The 27,441-nt window shown below is 38.3% G+C and overlaps 1 protein-coding gene across 1 annotated transcript in view; it reads left to right on the top strand.

Annotated features, from left to right (window-relative positions):
• C3H1orf226 (chromosome 3 C1orf226 homolog) overlaps positions 1-26,493 on the top strand; it is a 30,064-nt gene extending 3,571 nt beyond the window's left edge. Inside the window, exons 2-4 of the mRNA XM_058175862.1 lie at positions 6,335-6,428; positions 8,025-8,322; positions 13,156-26,493. Of these exons, the coding sequence (XP_058031845.1) occupies positions 8,036-8,322; positions 13,156-13,621 (753 nt within the window). The 5' untranslated portion in view covers positions 6,335-6,428; positions 8,025-8,035 and the 3' untranslated portion in view covers positions 13,622-26,493. The remainder of the gene's footprint in view (positions 1-6,334; positions 6,429-8,024; positions 8,323-13,155) is intronic.
• Positions 26,494-27,441: the final 948 nt, after the last annotated feature.

Below are 27,441 nucleotides of genomic sequence, written 5' to 3'. Positions count from 1 at the left end.
AGTATCTTTTCTTTTCATTTTTCTTTTTCAAAAATTGTCATACAAATTTTGCTTTGCTTTCCTATTTTCATTTGTCAACTGTGTCATTTCATTCACAAAACATCTCCTAAGCTTAAGGAATTATTACCTCCAGACTTTCTAATTGTAGTAGGATTAGCAGCAATGGGAGGTCAGAAATAACACATATCTGGGTATTTTGTATGTTCCCAAAATCAGCAGATGCTGGTTATAGGATGTGGCCAACTGCATCTCAGGTGGCCTCAAACATTCAGCAGATGCCTGTTGTGTTTTTCCATTAAACTAATTATAATAATATTTATATTTTTGGTGAGTTGAAATTACTGAGAACTCTTAAAGAGAATTATGGAGGAGGTCACTTAAAACATAATTTCCTGAATATCTCCTGGAGCAGCCCTGCGTTCTAAGGAAATTGTAGGAAATTTGAAAAGTGTAGTAGCTGACTGAGGGACAAGAATGGAAGCGTTCCTGGCTGCAAGGGCTTGCAGCCATGGCAATGGACATTGTCCAGCCTAACCTGAAATGGGTATTTGTGAAGAAAACTGAGGTGAAAATAAAGTGTTTCCTTTATGTTGCAATGTGTAGTGGGGGGTGTTCTCCTTCCTCCCTAAACTCACCTTGCTTTCCTCAAAAGGTCTGCTTTCAGAGATCCAGACCATTTAGATGAAAACCTAGGGTAATGGCCCAGGAACAAGCAGAATGCCCACATGTTCCTTTCCTGATTTCCCTTTCTTGCTTGGTGTGTAACTTCAACAAAGCCTCTTTGTTTTTCTAAATTAGTTCCCTGTGAAGCTCAAAATTACCCTGGTCTCCCAAAAACATTTAAATCACTATATGTCAAATCAAATCAAATCAAATCAGCTTTATTGCGGCATCACATGAATGGGAAGTAGAGAGAACATAGCCCATTCCTGCATTGCTAAAACAGGGGCAGATAAGCCATAAATCAAGGCCCATTCTTAATTCATCAGCTGGATTTTAAGGAATGCAACTCAGGGAGAAAGTGCCTTTTGAATGAATTAGGTGGGTAGCTTATTTCCTCACCATATCTTTTATCCTGCAAACCTAGTTGAAAAGTAGAAAGAGAGCATTGTGGCCTCTGGTGTCTGACAACCATGATAAAAGTAGTGGGAGAAGAAGAAGGGCTATTCCCAACTCCTGTAGGCTATCCCTCAGGCCAGGTCCTATTGTGAAAAATTAATCTCAGGGCTGTGCTAAGGACATAGGCAATGCAAGGAAGTGAGTGGTCATGATCAGGAAATAAATGTTGAGAAATGGAAAGGGTATATATGACAAGAAAGCAAGTATGAGGATGTGGAGATGGGACACTAAGAAGATGAGGCTGCAAGTAGCAAAAGCTAGAGCAATCGATACAGCAGTAGTTATAGCATCCTCAGCAGTGGTATTCACAGATACATTAGATAAACATACAATGTATAAAAAGAACACCATCAGCTCTACTTAGCAGAGTCCATCTCTAGCAGGCTTCCACCCACCCACTTGGAAATTCAGAACTGAATCCCTAGGAGTGACTCAGGTTGTCCATCTAGTTGCCTAATAATAGTGTATTTTTGTACTGCATGTATTTTCTTCAGAAAGCTGAATTTCTATATCTCTTGTGTTCTTTTGCTAGATCAGTGGTTATTATGGAATTACTTTCTCTGTAAGTGCACTTAACCCAGGGCTGTGATGTTGGCTTTTGGCTTTTGCTAAATAAATCTTCTTTATTACTAAAGCAAAACTGTTGTTTCTGCTTTCTTTGCTTCCTTTACTTTCTCTGTTCTTTGCAAACCTGCTTTTTTACATTTTGTGAATTGAATCACGGAAAGAGATGGGTGATTTGTTCAAGGTTCCTAAAAAGCTGCAGCTAAGGCATCTTCTGCAGAGAAAAGCTGCTTAGGAATCAATGGCTATTGTTGTCAATAGAGAGACAAGTCAATAAGAATTATCAGTCCTGTATCTCTCCTATAAAGCAACTTCCTTTCACACAAAAAGTTTCCTACAGGAACCCCCTGTCCCAAGGCACTTACTATCAGTGGCAGGTCAGATTTCATGAAATGATACTAACCATATCCATATGATCACTCTTGTCTTATTAGCCTGGAAATCCTCCTGGGGCACCTCAATCCATTCAAACTGATTGATTCCTTTGTTGTATCAAAGGCAAAAACTTCCCTCTTTATTCAAGACTCAGAAATCCATATCCAGAAAGATATGGAGGTTCAAAGCTATTTATACTATTTTAGTAGACTATTCCACTAGACTGTAACATCCTGAGTTAGCCTCAAATGCAGACATCTATGACCAAATTTTGGGTGGGAACTGATTTGTTCTGAAACGTTGATATATTTCCCCTATTCTATGAGAACCAATTAATGAATGTCACTATCATAGAGGAGAATAAATATTTCTTTGTGAGAAAGCACATTCAGCAGGATACAGAAGTAGAGCAGCAGAGAATGTATAAGCAACCAGAATAATGTGGCTGGACTAATTGAATGTTAACATACAAAATACAGGGATATTTTAACAGAAGCTGATATTTAGTGACATCATTTGGAGCCTGTTGACTTCCTATAACCTGAAGTATTCAGCTTCTACCTCTTCCTTAATGGGGAAATGTAAAAGAAATGATGGTGGCCAGCACTTTTGAAGTGATTCTGAGAAATGAGACTCTACAGTGAAATGACTCAAAATCTCTTCAAAATGAATTTAGGGAGCTTCTAAAGCTCTTGGTGGCTACATAGCAGTTATTCCTGTATAATGGAAGGCAGAGGTTTCTGTGCTTAGGCACACAGTAAATCAGGAACCGAATGCTTTTCTGCTCATAAAAGGTATCAATTAAACATGCAGGAAAAGCGAATGATGCTTTCTTTTACTTTTTCTAAGAAATCATAATTAATCATTTGCTCCATTTTTTCAAATGCTTAAATCTTGAGGTTTATTTCTTGCAGTGTAAAAGAGAAATAGCACAGGAAGAAAATTACTCTGAAAGTTCACTTGCATTATTGATATATTTGTCATAAATTGCAGTGAACTCTCATGTTTTCAGAACAGGTTGTCCTTTCATGGTTCCTAAAAAGAAGTTAAACATGCAAAATGCTGTTAAGAGGATGAGAAAAAAGGATCAAGCAGAAATACAAAAAAAAAATGTTTTAAGAGCTGTTACTATATGCTATTTTTCAATGAACACAGGTTATGCTTTATATTTTCAGGCAATCATTTCAGAATAGGAATATTATAAATACTTGCAGTTTAGAATCTGAAGATATATGAAAATGTAGACAATGTTAAATACTGAGGTTATCCATAACCCTCCATCTTAACAATGTGTTTAAACAATCTTCTTTGATCTTGCATGGAATTACTTTTACTGCAGGTTTAAATGCTGAAAAATCTAAGCCTATGTCAGTACAGAAGCCTTCTTCCATAACCGTTTCAAAAAAATTTACAGGATCAACTCTCAGTAATAGGCATGCTGAACTGAATACAGAATGCTCCAAAATGAGCATAGTTATTTTGAATTGGTGCTTCCTACAGCAAACCTATAAAGGAGTGGACAAGTACTCTCATGATTTTTAAATGTTTTGATTGGACCAAGTCCTGAAGTAGAGGTATAAAATCTTTTTTCAAATGCATCATTAAACATACACTGACTGCACTTTTTTAGTTTCTATTTTCCTGCAAAATATGTTCACCAACAATAGGTTTTCCACTTAACATGAGTCTTTTAAAATTTTGCAAAGATCCAAAATGTATAGCTGGCAGTAAAGTTGGGTACATTGTATATGGTGTTTAATCTTAATTGAAACTATGAATTACTAAACTTTTTTAAATGCCAGGCAGAACTAATGTGGTACATAAGGTCACTATGTTTTGCATTTCCACTCTTAAAAACAGCAAGAAATGCAATGTGTTGTTTAACTGCTTTCCTCTCACATCTCTTATGTAGTAATTCCTTTCAAAATTTGTGCAAATTGGAGAAGAAATCAAAGAACAATGTAGCTAGCCTAAACAATGTAACAAATGCACCTTTGCTTCCCTTCAGACATCCATCGCTTGTTTCCTGTGCTATGTGCTGGAAAATGTGCTATACAGTCTCTTCCAGTTGTTGAATGCAACATTTACTGTATCTGCTGAAATTAGAATTTTGGCTTCTGACTCAGTCTGCTGGAGGAGGATCAGAGCTTGTGGGATGTTTCCTGAAAGTGAATGAGCGCATAGAAGAAAAATGAGGGAGTTTTAACTGGATCTGTTGAGGGATTCGTAAATTTGTTCCTATTTGCAACTACATAGACATTATGGCAGGGGTGAAATCTAAAAATTTTCCCTACTGGTTCTCTGGGCGTGGCTTAATTGGTGGGCATGGCTTGGTGGTCAGTGACTGGGTGGGTGTGGCCAATAACAATAAATAATAAAAATAATAAAGTACACAAAACAATAAGAGGTACCAAAAACCAACTTTCACACTTTACACACACACAACACAACACAGCTGACTCAGACACAATGTAAAAGCAGCTGTACTTTACCCAAAATGGTCCCTGCAATAAGCAGGAGCCTCACACAGCCACAAAAAGCTCAAAAACCAACTTTCACACTTTATACACACACAACACAACACAACTGACTCACACACACACACACACACAAAATGCCACATACAGCTTTGTAAGATTTTGTGTGTTTGTGTAGTTAGAGTGAAACACTACAGAAACACACCAAATCTCAGAAAGCTGCACAAATATTTTATTTTATTTATATTTTTAGATAAAAGCAGCTAAATTTAAAACTTTCTTAACTTTAAATTGCTGTCTAAAAAAAAACCTCCTTAACAAACCCCCAATTAATTATTCTTTAAAGCTCCGCCCAAATTGGAGATAGGCAGATTGAGTTGCTCACCAATGAGATGGATTGCAGGCAGGCAGACTCAATTGCTAGCTGATGTAATTGATTGCAGCAGCTGAAGCAAGGCTTAGCGAGTCTGAAAGAAGCAGCAATTAGGCAAGTGGGGGCCGAGCGATTGGGTGGGCATGGGCGGGGCTGTTGTAAGAGGTTGTAAAAAAATGATTTTAAAAGCCTGTGATGATCAGGCAATGCTGGGATCACCAGAGGAAAAAAAGCTTTTCAAAGGCTCCTCTGATGATCCCAGCTGAAGTTGTCTGATCGCCAGAACCTCTTAAAAGGATTTTTTTAACAACCTCTTCGGCTGAAGAGCTTGTAGAAAATATGCTTTTTAAAGGTTCTGGCAATCAGGCAACTCAGCTGGGATCGCCAGAGGAGCCTTTGAAAAGCTTTTTTTTACAACCTCTTCAGCCAAAGAGGTTGTTAAAAAAAAGCTTTTAAAGGGATCTGATGATCCCAGCTGAGCCGCTCGATCATCAAAGGCTTTTTTTTACTTTTAAAAGCATTTTTTCAGCTGAAGAAAAAATGCTTTTAAAAGTTAAAAAAAAACAACCTCTGATGATCGCGCGGCTCAGCTGGGGCAAGGGGCGGGGCCAGGGATTTTTGCTACCGGTTCTCCGAACCACCTGCTGCCATTGCTACCAGATCAGTTGATCCGGTCCGAACTGGGAGCATTTCACCCCTGCATTATGGCCTTTTAAAAGGAAAAATTAAATATATAGTCTTACTTACTCTACTGACATAGTCATTTTCTCTCTTTCAGATTTTCTTATTTTCAAGCACTGAAAATGTTCACACATTACATTAAGCCATAAACTAACTATAATAGGCTAAGCTAATGAAACATCCTAAGTTACAAAACAAAATAAAACAAGGATACTATTCTGTACAAATGCAATCATTTATTGACCCAGAGAAGTATTTGTGGAATTACTGTCTCTAGTCTGAGACCAGAGACAGTATTCCCTTTTGTTTAGGTTCCTGAAATACACTCTCAGCCCATTTCTCAGTTCGCAATTTTGTTTATTCTTTCCAGTTTGGGCATTTCTCCAATCCCATCTACTAATAGGACCTGCGTTGCAAACTACAAGTGATCTGAATCAGCTTTTGCAGGAAAAGGAGCATATGTTTTATCTCAAGGTGACCTTTTGGTAATTGGGCCATCAGGTTCAGTTTTTGTTATAAAACACTATGGTTTGTTTTTGGAAATACAGCAAGTAATCCAAGTGGTTCTCTGCAATGTTGCTGGAGAGCGACTAGTATGTCTAGCCTGACAGAGCTGAATTAGGGGTGATATAACTATGTTCGAGTATTTAAACAGTTACAGAAATGAGGGGACTTATTCTTTAAAGCCCATGAGGGCAGGAAAAAAACAAACTAATGCTTCATTTTGGCAAAATGCTGTCTATAGGAGTAGAACAATGAAGACATCACCTTGAAAAACCACTTGACTTTCTTGGGTTTTTTGCCTGCCTGACAAGCATCATGTGAAGAAATTGGAGAATGTAAGCATGTTTAGTGTGGATTTTAAAAACTCAGTCTAATCTGCCATGTAGTTTGAAGTGTAGGAAGGTCACATAGTGGAGTATTTGCTTCCCAAAAGAGATATATGGAAAAAGCAATCTGAGCCATGACAAGAGTAGGAGAAGGAGATGGGATCCAGTGGGGTGGGAAGTAGGCCCAGGAAGGATAGGAAATGGAGCACAGGTTGCCTCAGAGGGTGGAAGAGACTCTGGACAGACCACATGTGAGCTGGGGAGGTGCTCCAATGCATGTCTGGGCCTACCCCCTTCCCTTGACACTGCAGGTTCCACTTAACTGCAACAGGGAGAGTTGTGACTGAGATGGTTAAGCAAAGTAATTATATGGGTTCCTTTCTTAATGACCATCTCAACTTGCAACCATAATGGGTAGACTTTGTTCCATCGGAAATTGAGGACTACCATGCCTTCATAGTATACTAACTTCAGTGATCTTCACTTACAACTCTGGTTAGCAATTTGAAAGTTGCTGGTAAGCAGGTAATTGGCCTGTAGTTGCCTGGTGCTACTCATTTTGCTGGATCTTCCATTATCACATTGGTTTTACCAGATCTTAACCAGTGTTCAATTTCAACTCCTTGCAGTTTGTTGACTTATATGGCAGTTCTGGCTGCAATCATTAGTGAATCTTCTGCAGTTGTTAAGTACAATGTCATGAGACCACTATTTGCAACTTCTTCCTTACTTCTCCAGTGACTGTTTATTGGAAGCTGGCTGTGAAGATCACAAATGGTAATCATGTGATTGCAACCATCATAAAGGTGCCAGAAATATGAATGGAAAAATTTGCTTCTCCTAATTTCTATTTCTTAAGAACCAAAACACAGATGTTTCTATCTTGAATTTTCAGTTTTGGGCTTTTCCAGTTAGTACAAAAAATAGTGGTTCAGTGAACCATTGCAAAAAACCCAACCATTTTTTCTTTATTTCCTCAGATATAGTCAATTTCTCTACAGATCATTTGACAGACAAATCTCAAATTCCTTTACTGCCTCAAAGCTATCCCTGAAGATTTATTGATTGTAAATAAAATATGGCCATTAATGATGATCAATTAGTTTGTTACTCCTTTTATGTTAATTTGCTTACTTATTTCTACATGGCACAAAATTCCTAAACAAAGACAGATAAGTGAATTTAGTTGCTGCAGAAGACCAGATCTATGAAATAATACAATTCTCTCTTTGCCTCCACCAGATTCTCACTCAGAGGAGTGTTTTTCCTCTTTTGTCTTAGGATAAATTGGGTCAGCATTATGATAGAATAAAAATATTTTAAAATATTCACTAAAGTTGGGTTTTCCAAATAGCAGGAAAATAAATAAAGAACTAGGAGAGGAGCAAGAAAAAAATGTTACTGGCACCACAAGCCTTGCATGAAGTCCAACTTTCATTTGTAAATATTAAAGTTGCTTTTAATTTAACACAGTAGATCAACAAGAAAAAGAGATTTTTCCACATTTTTACAACCTGAATTCCATTGTTGCTTCCATTGTTTTCTTGGATAATATCTCTGCCTGGCACCTCTCCTATTCACAGAGGCATTCTCTTTCTGTTTTAGTTGACCAAAGTATGTTTGAGAATTCAAACACTACCCTGGCAGCAAGGTTGCCCATTGTCAAATCTGCCTTCCGGTCCTCCACTGGTACAAATCTGAGAGTGCAGCCAGAGTGGAAAATGGGCAGTCAACATCTTAAAAACCTCAGCATGACTGTTGGTGCAAAAGTCAGTGATTTCCTGCGCAGGAAAGAGTCTACCAACCACAGCATCTTTGGGGTAACAGAAGTCAATGAAAGTGCTGAGGCAGCTCTCTCTTGTGGACAAGGCACATTGCTAGAAGGTCAGGACCAGACAAATAGGTAAGTGGCTTAATGGGGTTTGTTAGAGGTTATTTTTTCATCTTTCCCAGATCTGGGGTATATCAGCAAGGGCAAAATTAAAAAAAACCAATCCTTTCTTCCTGGTTCTCTGCCACTAACTAATCTAACCCTAGTCTTACCTTTGCTAAGGAAGGAACTAGAGGAGAAGATTCAGTTAAATGATTCCGTTCACATTTCACTTTTTCAAGATGTTAAAAATTAAAAGAGAGATTGCTATAGGCCAAGCTAGAGGTCTTGAAAGGCAAGTAACTTTATTATAACAAATGCAAAGCAGAGGAGGAATTCTGACTGATGAAATATTCAAGAGCATATCTTTGAACCTAAATTTCTCTGCTCCATTTTCCAGTGCAACAGCTGCTTGCAATGAAGAGACTGGGGCTCTGATTCAGAGTGTTTCATCAATAAATAAATAGAAGCTCCGTCCTCTGTCTTAGCCATTGCTAAGTATGTAGCAATGTATGTGGTATATACGATGGTACATACGTTGTCCAGTATGTATATAGTATTTCCCCTCCCCTAAAATAAACATCTCTCTTGCACTTAAATTCTTTTCATTCTTTTTCATTCTTTTAATTATTCTGGGGAGGTGGTGTGAGTGAAATTGAAAGAGCAAAAAAAAGGCATTCATTCCCTTGGTTTTAGTGCATGCATTCCTTGGAGGCATGTGTACAGATAGGTGAGACAAACCATGGTCAGAGGAGGAAAGAGATGTATGTGCACAAGCAGAAGGTGTATGCAGTTGAAATTTCAGGCTGTCAGGCAGCCCAGCAAGGAAGTAATCAAACATAAATTGCTTTGAAAGTGGTGGCTTAGAATGAGAACATGAAGGAAATCACAGTTGGTTTTTTTTTATTATTAAAAAGTTTTACAAAGTTTTTGCAAATTCTCCCTCCACCCCTCCCTCCCCCTCTCCCCCCTCCCCCTCCCCCCTTTCCCCAATCCCACCACCACCACCCCTGGACTTCCCGGAGCAAAATACAGGGTATAACATTTAACAATCATAAACTAGACTAGACTAACTATCCATAGGCTCCCCTCCCTCCCTTGGAACCTTAACTCCCTTTTTATATATAAAAAAAGAATACAATTCTTACATTCTATTCATTCATAAGCTATTTGATACTTCTTAGTCTGATACTTATTTTGAATATAATCAATCCATCTTCTCCATTCCAATATGTATCTTTCTTGTGAATAGTCTTTCAAATACGCTGAAATTTTTGCCATCTCTGCTAAGTTTGCTACTTTTAATGTCCATTCATCAATAGTAGGCAATTGTTCCTTCTTCCAATGTTGCGCTACCAATAGTCTAGCTGCTGATATTAAGTTTAAAATCAGTTTACTCTCTATTACCGTACAATCCGTAATTATACCCAGTAAAAACAACTGCGGAGTAAACGTTATCTTCTTTTTCAAGATATTTTGCATAATCCACCAAATTTTTATCCAAAATGATTTGATTTTTTTACATGTCCACCATATATGATAATAAGTAGTATCATCACAATCACATCTCCAACATTTAGCTTGCAAGTTCAGATACATGCACGCTAGTTTTTTTGGCTCTAAATGCCATCTATAAAACATTTTGTAAAAATTTTCTCTTAAATTTTGTGCTTGTGTAAATTTAACATTTCTAACCCAAATTTTCTCCCAAGTTTCCATCATTATAGGTATATTTAGTATATTTTGTGCCCATTTTATCATACAGTTCTTAACTAATTCCATTTCTGAATCTATTTCTATCAATGCATTATACAGCCTTTTAATATGTGATTGACTTCGATCTCTAATTTGTTTTACCATGTTTTTCTCGTTTTGCATGATACCAATTTTCTAGTCTTCTTTCCATCTAGCTTGCAGCTGTCCATACTGAAACCAAGTATGAATTATCCTTTTCTTTTTCATTGTATTTAAATATTTCAATTGTAGTTTACCCTTTTCCATAAAAAGAAGCTCTTTATAAGTAACCACCTCCTGTTTTTGTTCTCTATCGCATGTCTGGGAATTGCCCATATGGGTATTTTATAGTCTAACTTGTATTGATACTTTTTCCAAACTGACAACAAAGCATTTCTAAGTATGTGAGTTTTAAAAACTTTATCCACTTTTTTATCATATAATAAATAAGCATGCCATCCATATAGCAAATCATAACCCTCTATATTTAATATTCTTTCTTCTGTTGAATTAAACCAATCACTAATTAGTGATAGGGCAGCTGCTTCATAGTAAATTAGGCATTTTGAGACCCCCTCTTTCACGTGTATCCTGTATTATTTTTAACTTTATTCTCGGTCTTTTACCCACCCATATAAAATTATTAATTCCTTTCTGCCATTCCTTCAAATTTGCATCTTTTTTAAGTATTGGTATCATCTGAAACAAAAATAAAAACCTGGGCAAAACATTCATTTTTATTACTGCTATTCTTCCCAATAAAGGTAATTGTAACTTTTTCCAGTTCTCCATTTCCTTCTGCACTTTTTGCCATAACACTTCATAATTATTTTTATATAATTTCACATTTGAAGCTGTAATATATACTCCTAGATATTTAACCTTTTTACAGTTGGGTTTTGATAGAAGAAATTTGGAAAGGAGGATGGTGCTATGTTTTTTCAAGTAAGTGAGCACTAGGACTACTGTGTGGAAATTTTGGGAGATGCTTTCTCTAGAGACATAAAAAAGATGTCTTCTCTAAATAGCTTCTCTACTTCCTGAAGGTAAAATAGTCCAGTTGTCAAAGTATTGTTTCTTGATTGCCAAAAAGAGCTTTTAGTAAATCTAAAAGTTGTTTCTTAGTGAAAAAGCTGTTGATAATCAAACCTATAAACTGAGATTAATTACAAAAGAATAGATAGTTATTCGTTTATTAATTGCAAGACAAGGGTAGATACTTTATTAAATGATTAGTCTTACGAGAAAAAAATAAACACAAATAAAATGCAGAATCTAATTCCAGGGTAAAGCAGATAAAAGAAAATACATAAGTGTTTTATACATATGTATTTTACATTCTTTAATTAAAGAATTACATTCTTTAATGTACAATCTTTATGTATAAAGAATGATTCTTTATACATAAAGAATGATAAAGAATCAACATTCAGAGAAATACGTCATCTTTATAGGATATCTTAATTTGATTGATATAATGGGTTCTTAGATCAATTTCTTTAACTATAAACTTAGCAAGGTTCCTACTAGGAATTACGGAAGAGAAATATGCCAAAGGATTGTTACATTTAATGCTGCATGTCATTACAGCAGTAAGATTGGTTTATGCACAATACTGGAAAAATGAAGGAATCCATCCAGAAGAGGAAATAAAGAAAATCTTGGTCTGCACAGAAATGGACAGGCTGACACTAGAACTCAAAAATAAGAATGAGACAGAATACTATGAAATCTGGAACAAACTGTATCAATGGTTAGAAAGGAAGAAAGGAGTCTGAGCAGAAAAGATTTAGGGTTTGTAGAACTGAAAATGGACAATATTTAGACAAATATACAAATAAAGACAAGGGATATGTGTATAAGATCAAAGTAGTAATGTATGATAAATAGTAACTGTATTTCATGTTATGTTAAAAATATGTATGGAAATGTTAAAACCAGGATGGTCACACTGTGTCCAATGTTTTTAAAGTTTAATTTAATAAAAAAACATTTTAAATAAAAAGAATGATAAAGAATCAACATTCAGAGAAGTAGATCATCTTTATAGGATACCTTAATTTGATTGATATAATGGGTTCTTAGATCAATTTCCTTAACTATAAACTTAGCCGTTCTGCTCACAAAGTATAGGTTAGAGCAGGGGTAGTCAACATTTTTATACCTACCGCCCACTTTTGTATCTTTGTTAGTAGTAAAAAATTTTAACTGCCCACCGGTTCCACAGTAATGCGCTGTGTATTGTCATCTGCGCATGCCTCTCGCGCATCGTGGATTGGGTTTGGGGGGGCCGCCGGCTACCAGCTCTGCTTGTCTGTTACAGCTGAGTGGTGTGGGGGAAGATGCGCAGGCTATTCTGGGATGAGGCTCTTTTGTTTACAGTTGCACTATAGCGCCATTTAGTTTCACTTACATAACGTGAACTAAACTTATGCGCATGCGATACAAATAGTATATTTTCAGAAATTTAAATTGTCACAGGGAATTTTATGAAAACCTAATGAAAATGTTTTTAAATAATGCTATGAACATTTTTTAAGAAGTCAATTAAATTAAAAAAAAGGAAAGTGCTTCAATATCGGACAAAACACCTACCGCCCACCATGAAAGCTGGAACGCCCGTAGTGGGTGGTAGGGACCAGGTTGACTACCACTGGGTTAGAGCCAGGAGGAAATAGGACAATTTGCAAGTCAAATTCCAGTGGGCTGTTCTTTCAACTAGGGATGTTAAGCATCTAAACCTAAGAGGGGCATATAGTTGCCAATCATGAACAATATCTCTGGTGGCTAATCATCACATTATACATATCCTCTCATGATATAGCAGATGGTGGAAGAGCCAATATTTGGCCACAGAATCCAACAACTCAGACCTGGATCTAGAATAGGCTCATTGACAAGTATTTTTCAAATTGAAAAATAGTTTTATTCTTAGCCAACCAATTTAAAAACCTAATTTTGCCAATAACTCCATGTCAATTTGAGCACTGATATTTAGGACTCTGTTTAACAATTTCCTTTGCCTGGGAGGCAATTGAGAATTAATACTGGATGTAAAAGAGACAAGGAGATGTTTTTGCTTAAGTGAAAATTTTAATGTAATACTTCTCTTAATCTTTCCTGAACTTTTAGGCAGACACCAACAAGTGTCATTCCAAGGCTTAATCCACCCCCATTGAGTACCAAAAAGCGTACACCAAGAGTTCTGAAAACCACTCAAGATCTGCTGATTGCTTCCGAACTACAGATGAAGACTACAGAAACCTTACTTCCTAAAGAACTCCGGAAACTTCAGTGCCTACCTACTAATACAGAGGCAGTTTTTAGAGAGATTAATTCATTGACCCAGAGGGAAGTTGGAACTAGCAATAGGGCATTTGATGTGCCTGATCTTATTCATAAGGAGAATATGGAGCCCAAAGAAAGTGCAATTCATGGTATATCTTCTTCCACTCTCCCAAAAAATGTAGCTCTTAGACTTGATTTAAGTGCTGGTAAAAACATTCCTGAACACCAAAGCTATAAGACGCCTTCAGAAGCAAAGATACCAACCTTAGAAAGTGAAAGTCATAGTCCAGATTTGTTGTCTTTTGAGTAAAACTGTCTTTTATTTGCAGCAGTGCCTCACTTTTATAGCCAAAATGGTCAACATAGCAGTTTCTTTATGAAAACTTCCTGAGCCAGGTGTTGGAATTGACCCTACATTCCCTGAAAGCAGCTTTCTATTCTCAGGAAGTGATGGCAGGAAGCATCTTGAGGAAAAGTGGGTCTCTTTTCTAACAGATTTCTTGCAATTAGCTAGCCATAGGAATGCATTCCGCATGCTATTTCTACTTTAGTTCCTTGTGTAGACAGCTTCAACAAAGATAATCTGCATAATCTGAATGTGAGAATTTTTTGGGGTGAAACTGCAACCCAATTACAACATTCTTGATATATTCTTCAAATGTATTTTTAGATATCTATAGGATGAAAATTATTCAAAAATGAAATTGCCTTGCATGAGCAGAACCAAAATGCAACAGTACTTCATATGAGACTCTCTATGCTGGATTATGATCACTAACAGATGTTTCTTGTTTCAAAATTTCTTAAGAGTTGTTAACTGTAACTGTAATTCAAAATCAAAGCATTATTTTTGGAGGGAGGTGAGAGGAGAATACATTCTGGTCCAAAAATTATGTTGTGTTCTCTTCAGTTTCCCTGGAGAAACTTATGAATGTATTTCTTTAGGCATTGATCTGATTGCCCTGAGTGGAAAGGTTTTGGGGTTGTGCTATATATAAAATGGCTTCATTAATAAATCTTTTAATTCCTGAGGGTGAAAAACAACAACAAAATCTCTGTATAGTCACGTCCCTCAGAAGAAGGAAGAAACTCAATATGGGGCTTTCCTAACTTAGATCAATAGTTCTCTTCTCTGTTTGGGCTGGGTTTGACTTCTATAAATGTGATTAAATTCCACCCAAAAATCTAGCAGGAGTTCTATCCATTCAGGTGCCATGGGATCTTTTTTGCCTTTCTCAAAAAGCACAGCAAAAAACCTAGACCTAACCCAAGATGAAGAAACTGCTATAAGCAATATGATGCTTGAGTACCTCCCTTTGCCTGCCATCCAATTGTCTGGCAGGAAGATCAATCTTTGCTAGTAATGCCTTCCTGCGAGTCCATCATATAATCTTTCAGCCCTTCATATCTGTATCACTTGCTATGTAGGCGTATTACTCAATAGTGGGCATTTGAAACCAAAGAAAAGGGTTGATGAACTGAGCACAATATACTGAAATTAATCTGCTCTCGCCTACCTGTTCACCTGAGAGGTGTCTTTGCTGCTCAGTATTAACTTTCTGAAAAATTGAAATAGAGTGGGGAGAGATTGTCAATGAATCTTTCCAATGCATTTTTCTATATGCACCTATAACTTAATGCCTTGAATATCTATCTAATTGTACTCCTTGAACATGTCAATTAAATGGTATCAATCTCGTATAGGAACACATCCAAATTTGAAAAGCAATGCAAGTGCTTATATTATTATTCTAATATTGGAGTCAGCTTGGAATCTAGCTATTTTTGCAAGTTTACTTCTGTTATTACTCTAATTCTAGCTCTCTTTTTCTCACAGGGGTTTTTATCAAATCAAAACAAATATGCATGGACATCTAAAAGTCAGAAATTTCCTGTTTGATTATCCAAAGTGAACATTTTAACTTTTGATATTTCTATTACATTTCTTGATTTTAAGTATGAAATCTTATTTCAACTGTCAGTTATTGTTGAATATTCCTTTTGATTGTATATTATTTCACCAGTGCTATACACAGTAATTTAATCAGTATCAATTTATTGGATGGTGATTTATACCAATCGACTTTCAATGGATTCTTTGAAAGCATCTTTTTTCTTCTTATATGTACAATAAGTTTCCATGAAATACTGTTTCCTAACTACTACCTTCTTTAGATGGTTTAGTCACAAAAGAATATTGACTGTTTTTGTAGTTAGCTCTACAAAAGTTGCCCACTCTATGTTTACGATGCATCATGCTGAAGGTAGAAGTGGTTTTGTATAAACTGAGCTTCAAGCTCCAAGATAAGTCTAAATCAGGGGTATCAAACTCAAGGCCTGGGATCCAAATCTGGCCTATGGGGTAATTTAGATCTGGCCCACAGGGCCACTCTGAAACAGTGAGGATCAGCCCGTGGTGCTTCTGCCAGTGAAAATTGTCTCCCGAGCCCCGTGGGGAGCTCTGTTTTCACTGGCAGAGGGTTGCAGGAGGCCATGACAGCTGAAAATACAGCTCTAGAGCCTGTTTTTGCTGGCAGAGCACTCGGGCCATCACAGGCGCCCCCGACAAGAATGATGTTGAGCTGGCCACATTCACTCTGGCCATGCCCACCTCGGCCTCCCGAGGTCAAACACAACCCCGATGCAGCCCTCAATCAAACTGAGTTTGATACCCCTGGTCTAAATCATCAACTGTTAGTAGAGGTTCCTTGATAGTTTCACTAAAATGGGAAGCACTGACGAAAAGAAGGGAACTAGAAACACATTATGACATTGCACTGCATTTTAATTTTCAGTGTGATCAGACACTAAATAGCATGCATGATTACTGTAAAAAAATCAACTACTGAAATAAAATACCACTAAATGTCAGATAGAACATTGGTTTCTTGAAGAATATATCTTCAGCAAAGATTGTGAAGAACAGTAATGAAAAATTTTGAAAGAAAATTCATTTTTGCTATGTGTTGTGCTCTTAAAGCTAGGCAAAAAATCAGCAAATGAAGTTTTTTGTAATGCTGCTAGTTTATCGAAGAAATTGTACTTCTTGAATGATTACTACAAAGCACATAGCCTTTGTTGGAAGGGCGAAAAGCCAATTCCTATACAGAAACTAACATCACATGAAAACAAAGAGAGTGTTCTGAGCCATCCATTCATCTCCTTCTCAACTCTAATCAGCCCTGGAAGCAGGCCATCTGCTCTCATGGCATAAAATATCACTTTGATGATGATACTTGATTTACCTCTCAGTCATGGGTCAAACAGGAGATCCTGTTGAAATGTTGTTCAGATGTTTGAAGCCTAATTAGTTGTGGATGAGGAGGACCGAGTTGAGGCTTAATTCCAGCGAGATAGATTGACCTTGGTTTGTAAGTCTCATTCCCAATTACAAAAATTCTCTGATTTCAATTCTGCACTGAGCATTGCTCTGAAATATGATTAGCCATAACTTTATAGTTCCTAGTCAAGGAGTGAGCAGCAAATAAGTGCAACAGTTACAACTCCTCCTGGAATGAAAAGTTTTGCTTGCAAAACTTAATCTCCTCTCAACTGGGACTTTTATACTTTTCTTAAGAAATTTTAAAAACTGATGAGGCAACCCAAATAGTCACAAACATTTCTCATTGCACCTATGTAATTGCTGTTGCCATTAGTTATCGGTTGGCTTCTGGCAGTGGTGAAATCTGAAGTAGTTTACTACCGGTTCAGGGGCTGCGCATGCGCTCTGTGCGCCAAATGTGCACTGCACGCATGCATGTGCAGTGCACACCACGTACCAAATGCACATGCATGCACGCACAGTGCACGCCAAAAGGAGGCATGGGAAGGAAGGTAAATAGAACAGTGCATGCGGGGGGGGTGATCAACTGTGGCAGCTGTGATCATTGGAGCCTTTTTTTTTTTACTTTTTTAAATGTGTGTGAGATAGCATGTCTGAAAAGAAAGCAGCAAATGCAGCAAGGCATTTCTGCTTCAACCATGGTGGCTGGATGTAAACGATGGAAGGCTAATGCAGAAATAGAAGGCAATGGTAGGTGAACAAATGTTTGGCTTCCCATCTGCTTTAAGTAGCTGGGACAGATTTAAACATTAACAGAATTAAAGAGGACCTTATAAGTCATCTAGTCCTGCTGAAGCAGGAAACCCTATGCAATTTCTGACAAATGGCAGTCCAATCTTTTCTTGAAAGTCTCAAATGATGAAGCTCCCACAACCTCCGAAGGCAAGCTGTTCCACTGATTGATTGTTCTCACTGTCAGAAAGTTCCTCCTCATATCTAGGTCGAATGTCTCCTTGGTCGGTTTCCATTTATTATTCCTTGTCTGGCCTTCAGGTGCTTTGGAAAACAGCTTGACCCCCTCGTTTCTGTGGCAGCCCCTCAAGTATTGGAAGATGGCTATCATGTCTCCCCTGGTCCTAGACAAGTCATGCCCAGTTCATGTAACCATTCTTCATATGTTTTAGTCTCCAGTCCCCTAATCATCATGGTTGCTCTCCTCTGCACTTTTTTTAGAGTCTCAACATCTTTTTATAGTGTGGTGACCAAAACTGGATGCAGTACTCTTACTAGATCTTACTAGGGCTTTATAGAGTTTTAGGAGTACCTCACTTGATTTTGATTGTATCCCTCTGTTAATGCAATTTAGGATTGCATTGGCTTTTTTAACTGCCACTGCACACTGCTGGCTCATATTTAGCTGCTTGTCTGCTAAGATTCCAAGATCCCTCTCACAGTCACTGCTATCAAGCCTGGTTTCCCCCAGTTTATATGTGCGCTTTTGGTTTTTCTTACTTAAGTATAAGACTTTACTTTTTTCTACATTGAATTTCATTTTGTTAGATAGGGCCCAGTGTTCAAATCTGTCAACATCCATCTGGATCTTGAGCCTATCTTCTAGAGTGTTAGCTATTTCTGCCAGCTTAGTATCATCTGCTAATTGGGTGAATTCCCCTTCTATTCCCTGAAGTCTGTGTCTGTCTTGTTGGATTGCAGAACCAAACCAAACAGTTATAGAGGTGCAGATGACAGACTCAATAATTCCTCTGTAGAACTGGATCAGCAGCTCCTTGGGCAGTTTGAGCTTTCTGAGTTGGCGCAGAAAGAACATTCTTTGTTGTCCGTTTTTGATGATGTTTTTGATGTTAGCTGTCCATTTTAGATCTTGCGATATGGTAGAACCTAGAAATTTGAAGGTTTCTACTATTGCTACTGTGTTGTTTAGTATTATGAGAGGTGGAAGTATGAAAGGGTTTCTCCTAAAGTCTACCACCATTTCTACGGTTTTGAGTGTATTTAGTTCCAGATTGTTCCGGTCGCACCACGAGGCTAGTTGTTCAACCTCCCGTCTATATGCGGATTCATCATTGTCTCGAATGAGACCGATCAATCGAGACAATGTCATCTGTCATCTGTGAACTTCAGTAGTTTGACAGATGGATTATTGGAGATGCAGTCATTGGTATACAGAGAGAAGAGAAGTGGGGAGAGCACACAGCCTTGGGGGGGCCCTGTCCTAATTGTACAGGTATCTGATGTGATTCTGCTTAGCTTCACCTGCTGCTTCCTGTTTGTTAGGAAGCTTGTGATCCACTTACAAGTCTGTTCAGATACCTGTAGCTGGTTCAGCTTAGTTAGAAGAGTGTCTGGAATGATGGTATTAAATGCTGAACCAAGTCTACAAAGAGGACCCTTGCATAGGTCTTTGGAGATTCAAGATCTTGTAGGATGTAGTGCAGAGCCATATTAGCAGCAGCATCTGTTGATCTATTTGCTTGGTATGCAAATTGCAAGGGGTCTAACAGCAGATCCATGATGGTTTTCAAGTGGGACAGCACTAACCTTTCAAAGGTTTTCATGACTACAGATGTTAGAGCAACTGGTCTGTAGTCATTCAGTTCCTTGATGGTGGGCTTTTTCGGCACTGGGATGATAGTAGAGTGTTTGAAGCAAGAAGGAACATAGCACATCTCTAGTGATTTATTGAAGATACAGGTGAAGATGGGAGCCAATTGGTCAGCACAGACTTTTAAGCAAGAGGGAGTTATCTTGTCTGGGCCTGAAGCTTTTCCTGGCTTTTGTCTGTGAAATAGGTCTTGCACTTCCTTTTCTGTGATCACTAGGGGTTGTGAACCCAATGGGATGGGGTACTGGGCCTAAGACGGAACCTTGTGGCACCCCACTGCTTACTTTTCTCCATGTAGACTTAGACCCACTAAGGACTATTTATGGAGTACGGTTTGTCAGCCAGTTGCGAATCCATCTGGTGGTGAAGTTATCTATCCCACTTTTTCTAACTTACGAAGAAGTAGGTTGTGGTCTACTTTGTCAGTTGCCTTGCTGAAGTCTATGTATATTATGTCCACAGTATTTCGCTGGTCTACTAATTTAGTCACTGTGTTGAAGAATGAAATAAGATTGGTTTGGCATGATCTGCTTTTAACAAACCCATGGTGACTGCTAGTTATTACTTTACTCGTTTCTAGGTGTTGGCAGATCTGGTTTTTTTATTATCTTTTCCAGAATTTTCCCGGGTTGATGTTAGGCTGATTGGTCTGTAGTTTCCTGGGTCTGTTTTTTTTCCTTTTTTGAAGATGGGAACCACATCAACTCTTTTCCAGTCCTCTGGTGGTTCCCTGGTGTTCCAGGATTTTTGAAAGATGTGGGGCAGTGGTTGTGAGATGACATCTGCCAGCTCCTTTAGAACTCTGGATTATAATCCATCAGGTCCTGGTGATTTGTATTCATCGAGATCAGACAGATGTTCTCTTACTATTTTTTTGCTTATTTTAACTTTTATTTCCAGTCTGTTTTTTACAGTTACAGTATGTTTCTGGTAGGTTGGCCTATAGTTTCTTTTTGCGTGAAGACCAATGCAAAGAATGAGTTAAGCAGCTCTGCTTTCTCTCTCGCCATCTTCTCTCTTTAGTGGACCGACTGTTTCCTTGATTTTTTTCTTGTTATTTATATGTTGGAAGAAACTTTTTTTGTTATCTTTGACTTTTGTTGCAAGTCTTTGTTCATTCTGACCCTTTGCTTTCCTGACTTCCTCTTTGCAGATTCTAGCTGTCCGCTGATATCCTGCCTTAGTTATGTGTCCCTCTTTCCATTTTTTGTACTTGTCCTTTTTGTCTTTCAATTTGTCAGAGAGATCTTTGTGCAGCTATGCTGATTTCTTCTTGAATTTCCTGTTTTTCTTTCTCAGCGGTATTGTGCTAATCTGGGCTTTTATGATTGTATTTTTCAGAGTTTCCCAAGATTCTTGAGTTGTTTTCTCCTTTAGGATTGTCATCCAAGGAATCTTTCCCAAGTTCTCTCTGAGTTTATAAAAATCAGCTCTTTTAAAATCTAAGACTCTGGTATCATTTTGTGTTTGTGTTATGTTGAATTCTAGTATGACATGGTCACTCTCACCCAAGGTTCCTGCAGTTTCAACTCCCTCTATCACTCTTCTCTGTTTGTAAGTATTAAGTCCAATATGGCTGTCCCTCTAGTTCCCTCCTCTACCTTTTGGACAACAAAGTTCTCAGCTAGGTTGGTTAGGAACCTATTTGATTTTTCACTTAGTGCACAATTAGTTTTCCAATTGATATCAGGGTAATTGAAGTCCCCCATTACTATTGTAGTGTGTTTCCTACATATGTTTGTTAGTAGGTTGGCAAAAAGGATATCTATTTTTTCTGCTCGATTGGGTGGCCTATAGTATACCTATGGCCGTGTCATTCTTTTTGAGGTTTTCATCTTTGGTTTCATGCAATTCTATAGCAATATATTGGTCCTTTACATACAGTGCAACTCCACCTCCTCTTTTATGGGATCTGGTTTTTTGGAAGAGTTGGTATCCTTCTATCGGTATGCTCTAGTCATGGGTTTCATCCCACCAAGTTCCAGTAATTCCAACTATATCATATCTACCTTCATGTATTAGTAGTTCAAGTTCACCCTGTTTGTTCCCCAGACTTTGTGCATTTGTATATAGGCACTTGAGGTCTTTATGCCTGACTCTGGGTATGCTTCCTATGTGTCCTATTTGGTATTTGAGTTTGTCTTCCTTCCCATCCCTCCTTACTTCGTTATTTCTAGGGTTGCTTTCTAGGGTTTTATGTCTGGAATTAGGTCCTGTAGATCCTGAAGACTAGTCACCCTCCCCTCTCAATTTTAGTTTAAAGCCCTCCTGATAAGTTGAGCCAGTCATTTACCGAAAACATTCTTCCCAGTCTTTGTGAGGTACAACCCATCCCTTGCCAAAAGCCCATCTTGGAGGTAGTACAGATCATGGTCCAGGAATCCAAAGTTTTTTGTTGACACCGACCCTTTAGCCAGTGGTTCACTTCTAGAATTCTTTGTTCTTTTGCCGGATGTTGTCCTTTCATTGGCAGTACAGATGAAAAAACTACTTGTGCACCTAAGTCCTTGACTTTCTTGCCTAGCTGCTCATAATCATTCAATATTGTTTTTAAGTCCTTTTTTGTATCATTCGTCCCTACATGTAGTAGTAGAAAGGGGTAGTAGTTAGTTTTTTATTTTGGTTGGGTTCTCAGCCACATCTTTGATTTTAGCTCCAGGGAGACAACATACCCCTCTGGATTGACTGTCTGGTCTACAGACAGCAGGTTCTGTTCCCTTGAGAATTGAAACTCCTATCACCAACACTCACCTTTTTTTTCCTAGGGAGGTTTGTGGTGTTTTTCTGTCTATCACATTTGATGGTGCTACTTTTTTAGGGATATTTGATCATGCTCCTTCTATATGTGTGCATGTTTCCTTCTGGTGAGAGTCCATGGTATCAATTGGTTAGCACCAGTGGGGCTGCTTCAGAGTGGGTTGGTTTGGACAGGGGTTTTGTACTAGGTTGTGTTTTTTTCCATGAGTGACATGTTTCCACCTGTCTTTTTTCTCTAAGGGGTCAACTCTTTTAGAAGTTGTTTGGTCATTATTATGTTCAGTTTGGGCATATTCTTTTTGCAAGGTCTGGGGTTTCTCATTTTGTACGTTGAGTACAGCTGAGCCATCGCACTCTACTGCACCTCCGGGGCTGTTTGCCACTCCATAAACCAGGGATCAGGGTGGTCAAAGGAGTGTGGGGGGAAATAAATGGTGGAGGAATTGATGAGCTCCCAAGTTTTAAACATGTGACTGCACATATCTTGCAATGGTTTTGGATATGGGTCGTGTCTATTTTTTTTCAGCAGTGTTGTAACTTTGAGCAGCTGAACAAATGGCTCATCATAAATTAAGGACTCCTGGTAAATTTCTAAAACCATCTATTGAAGAATCCACATTTTCAGACATGTAATGCTGTTTTAAAAAGATATTGTGTGCTTCTGTAGAAAATGCATAATGTGCTTTTTTTTAAAAAAAATAGTAATTATTGTGACTATGTATTGCCTCCAGTATTTTGCTGTGCTTCTCAGTGGGGAACAAAGGGATCTGCTGTGATGGTGCTATTGCACTCATGTCCTTTCTTGGCAACTTTCTAAAGACATTTCTCTGGTTGCTCATTATGTGACTGGATGACATAGGCCTTTGGTCTGATCCTGCAGGACTTGTATATTGACACATAGAAACTTAAGACAAATTCATTGTGTTAATGAAGGAGCACCTTGCAATAGAAGTAACAGCTAAAATCATACTTTTTAAAATAATGATTTAAATCTTTTTAGTTACCGTATATACTCGAATATAAGCCGATCCGAGTATAAGCCGAGGTCCCCAATTTTACCCCAAAAACTGGGGTAAACTGGGGACTCGAGTATAAGCCAAGGGTGGGAAATGAGGCACCTACCGGTTGGGGAAACCCTCCCTCCCTCAGCTGAGAAGGCTGGCGGCTCCCCCGCCCCGCCCTCTCACTGCACCGGCAGGGCTTCAGTCCGGTAAAATGTGAAAAAAAGGAAAAAAAACAACTCGAGTATAAGCCGTATATACTCGAGTATAAGCCGAGGGGCTTAAAAAAAAAAAAAACTCGAGTATAAGCCGTATAGACCCGAGTAAAAGCCGAGGGGACGTTTTTCAGCACAAAAAATGTGCTGAAAAACTCGGCTTATACTCGAGTATATACGGTATATAATCTAAGTTAGTAAAGGAATATATGCAAGTTCTGAGTCCTTCGGGAGAAGGGCGGTATAAAAATTTAAATAATAAATAAAAATAAAAATAAATAAGTTTTGTCTAATTCAGATTGCACAATAAAAGTTTTTATTGCACCTTAGCATTGTTGCAGTTTATAATAAGCTATGATTCAGAATCAATATCTAAAAAAAGAGTACTAAGAATTGTAAACTCCCTCAAGATAAATGTTTAAACAGCTGTGACTTCCTAGGAAAACCTCCCTTTAGACCACTTTCCCAGTCTTTCTAAACTGTAATATCATTTAACATTGGTAACTTCTTCTCAACAACTTTGCTTCATCTATAGCAAGGGTGTCAAACTCAAGGCCTGAGGGCCACATCCGGCCCACGATGTACTTAGATCTGACCTGCGGGGCTGCCGTGGAGACAGCAAGGGACTGGCCCCTGCCCACCCCAACCCATCCAGTTGCTTCCCCTGGGCAGCTGCAACTTGCTGGCCCCTCAGCTGCTCATTGGCTGGCAGTCTCCAAACTGGGCTGCAGAATTAAGGCTCTGGCCAGTTATGTGCCTCTTCCCTCCCGGGCCGAGTTGGGACTCCCGTTTTTAAAATGCTGCGGGTGCCCTACCCAAGGAGAGTGGCTGGGGAGCCAGGGAGGGAGGGCATTGTGAGCAGCCTGTCCCAGGGCCTGCTGGGGGAGCTCTGCACAGCCTTGTTCAGCGCCACCTCGTGGGATACAGCCAGTCAGGGCTGTAGAAGTGGAGCTGAAAGGAGGAGAGGAAGTTGTTCTCGGGAAGACTGGATTAGCCCCCACTGGGTTCCAGTGCCGGGCTCCGGGAAACCTCACAGATTTCTTTTCCTTCCAGGTTGCAGTGTGGCTCCGCATTTGACTACCAGCACAGGGGGGGGGGGGCGGGAGTGAAGAGCAGGGCAGCGCCAAGTTGGAAGGGGAGAGGGTGGGAGGAAGCAAATATCTGGAGAGAAGTGTCAAATCCCCCCTTTCTGCCCATGTCCGTGGAATTTTTAATGCAGCTACAAGTTTGAACTCTCTCAACTTCCTCTTCCCACAATCTCAAAAGACGCTCCAACTTTCCTTCTCCTCCATGTCAGTACCCCTGCACACCAAGGGTGGCATTCCTTCTGCCTGGCAGCTGCTTGCCGAGAAGTCAGTGGAGGGGCAGCCAATGGGCACTGTCCCCCCAAGACCCCTTTCTGCCTCTGTCTTTGTAAACTGTTTCTTGGCCTGATGCTCAAAAGGAATTACAAATTAACATTGTCCACAGCATATAAAGAAAATCAATATAAAATGTTTTATAGATGGCATATGCCCCCTGAGAAACTGGCAAAAATGTTTAAAGATAAATCAGCTAAATGTTGGAAATGTCACCAGTTATCAGGACCTTATTATCATATGTGGTGGACACGTCCAGAAGCTAAAAGCTATTGGAATAAAATTAGGATAGGGATAGAAGAAATGATACAACAACATATTGATTTAAAACCGGAGCAGTTCCTACTGAGTATCCTTCCAGAAAAAATTAGCAAAGAAAATATTTATTTGATTATACATGTAATAACAGCTGCAAGGATTGTTTTTGTGCAAAATTGGAAAGCAGAGAAAATACTTTTAGAAGAAGAAATAATTAAACATTTTTTAGAATGTGCAGAAATGAATAGATTAACTTTGAAAATTAGAGAGAGAATTCAGAATATTTTAAGATATGGGCTCAATTTTACCATTGGCTGGAAAAGAGATATAGATAAACTAATTAATAGTTACGTAAGAGAAAAGTATAATTAGAATAGTGTATTTTTGGAGAAATGTAATAGATTAAGCCGGGGTGAAATGTAAAATTTGTTACTAACGGTTCTGTGGGTATGGCTTGGTGGGGGGGTTAATGTGACTGGATGGGCGTGGCCAACTTTTTTTTCTTTTAAAAGCATTTTTTCTACAACCTCTTTAGCCAAAGAGGTTGTAAAAAAATGCTTTTAAAGATTCTGGCAATCAGGCAACAGCTGGGATCGCTAGAGGAGTCTTTTAAAAGCTTTTTTTACAACCTCCTCAGCTGAAAAGGTTGTAGAAAAAATGCTTTTAAAGGGTTCTGATGATCCCTGCTGAGCTGTGCGATCATCAGAGGCTTTTTTTTTACTTTTAAAAGCATTTTTTTCCCGGAAGAAAAAATGCTTTTAAAAGTAAAAAAAAAAAACCCTCTGATGATTGCAAGGCTCAGCTGGGGCAGCGGTGGGGAGGGATTTTTGTTACCGGTTCTTAGAACCACCCGCTGCCATCACTACCGGATCGGGCTATCTGGTCCGAACCGGGAGCATTTCACCCCTGGATTAAGCATGAATGAAGACAGAAGAAACAACAAAAAGACAAAGATACACAGAAAACACCAAGATGTCACATGGAAGGAATTGCTGATGTATTATGTGTTTGTGTATAAAATAAAATAAAAATTCAAAAAAAAAAAGAAGAAGGCATACTTATCTCTTCTAGCTATTCTCTGGAATTCTGCATTCAATTGGGTATATCTTTCTCTTTCTCCCTTGCTTTTTGCTTCCCTTCTTTCCTCAGCTATTTGCAAAGCTTCCTCAGACAGCCATTTTGCTTTCTTTTATTTCTTTTTCTTTGGGATGGTTTTAGTTGTTACCTCTTGTACAATGTTGCAAACCTCCATCCATAGTTCTTCAGGCACTCTGTCTATTAGATCTAAATCTATTTTTCACCTCTACTGTATATTCATTAGGGATATGATTTAATTCATATCTCAGTGGCCTAGTGCTTTTTCCTACTTTCTTCAAGCCTAAATTTTGCAATGAGAAGCTCATGATCTGAGCCACAATCAGCACCTGGTCTTGTTTTTACTGACTGTATAGAGCTTCTCCATCTTTGGCTGCAGAACACACAGTCAATCTGATTTCTCTGTTGACCGTCTGGTGATGTCCATGTGTAGAGTCGTCTCTTGGGTTATTGGAAAAGTGTGTTTGCTATGACTATCGTATTTTCTTGACAGATTTCTATCAGCCTGTGCCCTGCTTCATTTTGTACTCCAAGGCCAAACTTTAGATAGATATCATTCCCATCAATGATAATTGTAGATTTTTCCACTTCTCCAAATCCATTTTAATTTGTTACACCAATTTATAATTAACTTCTTTAATCATTACATTCCTTGCCGTTAGTTGAATTCCTAAATGCTTAACTTTCTTTTTTTTTCTTTTTTTTTTATTCAAAAAGTTTTACAAAAATTTTTTTTCCCCTTTCCCCCCCTCCTCCCCCCTCCCTTCACAACCCCCCTCCCCCCCCCGACTTCCCGGAACGAGCACAAGGTATAGTTAAAATAAAACAAACATATGCTAAAAGTTTTCGTCCCAACTTAATTATACCCTACAATCATCAATTCCTAACTTCCCCAAAAGCAATCAAAATAATACATCATAATCATTCAAAACAGTCTGATAACTCTTAGTCTGATATCTACGTTGAATATAGTCAATCCATTTTTCCATTCCTTTAAGTATCTTTCTTGTATTGTCTTTCAAAAGGCTGATATCTTCGCCATCTCAGCCAAATTGGCAACTTTCAATATCCATTCTTGTATTGTTGGTACTTCTTTTTCTTCCAATATTGTCCTATTAGTAATCTTGCTGCAGTTATTAGATTTAAAATCAATTTAGTCTCAATTACTGTACAATCCGTAATAATTCCCAACAAGAAAAATTGCGGCAGGAACTTTATCTTCTTTTCAGAACATTTTGTAAAATCCACCAAATTTTTATCCAAAAGGCCTTTATGTCCTTACAAGTCCACCAAATGTGAAAATATGTAGCGTCATCACAATTACATCTCCAACATTTTGCTTGCATTTCTGGATACATACACGATAATTTTTAGGATCTAGATGCCATCTATAAAACATTTTATAAAAATTTTCCTCAGATTCTGTGCTCGTGAATTTAACATTTCTAACCCAAATTTTTCCCACGTTTCCAATAATATTGGCTCCTGAAAATTTTGTGCCCACTTTATCATACAGTCCTTTACCAAGTCCCTTTCAGAA

The sequence above is a fragment of the Ahaetulla prasina genome, chromosome 3, assembly GCF_028640845.1.
Source record: "Ahaetulla prasina isolate Xishuangbanna chromosome 3, ASM2864084v1, whole genome shotgun sequence".
Taxonomy (NCBI): domain Eukaryota; kingdom Metazoa; phylum Chordata; class Lepidosauria; order Squamata; family Colubridae; genus Ahaetulla; species Ahaetulla prasina.
This window is presented reverse-complemented; position numbering and strand designations above follow the sequence as displayed.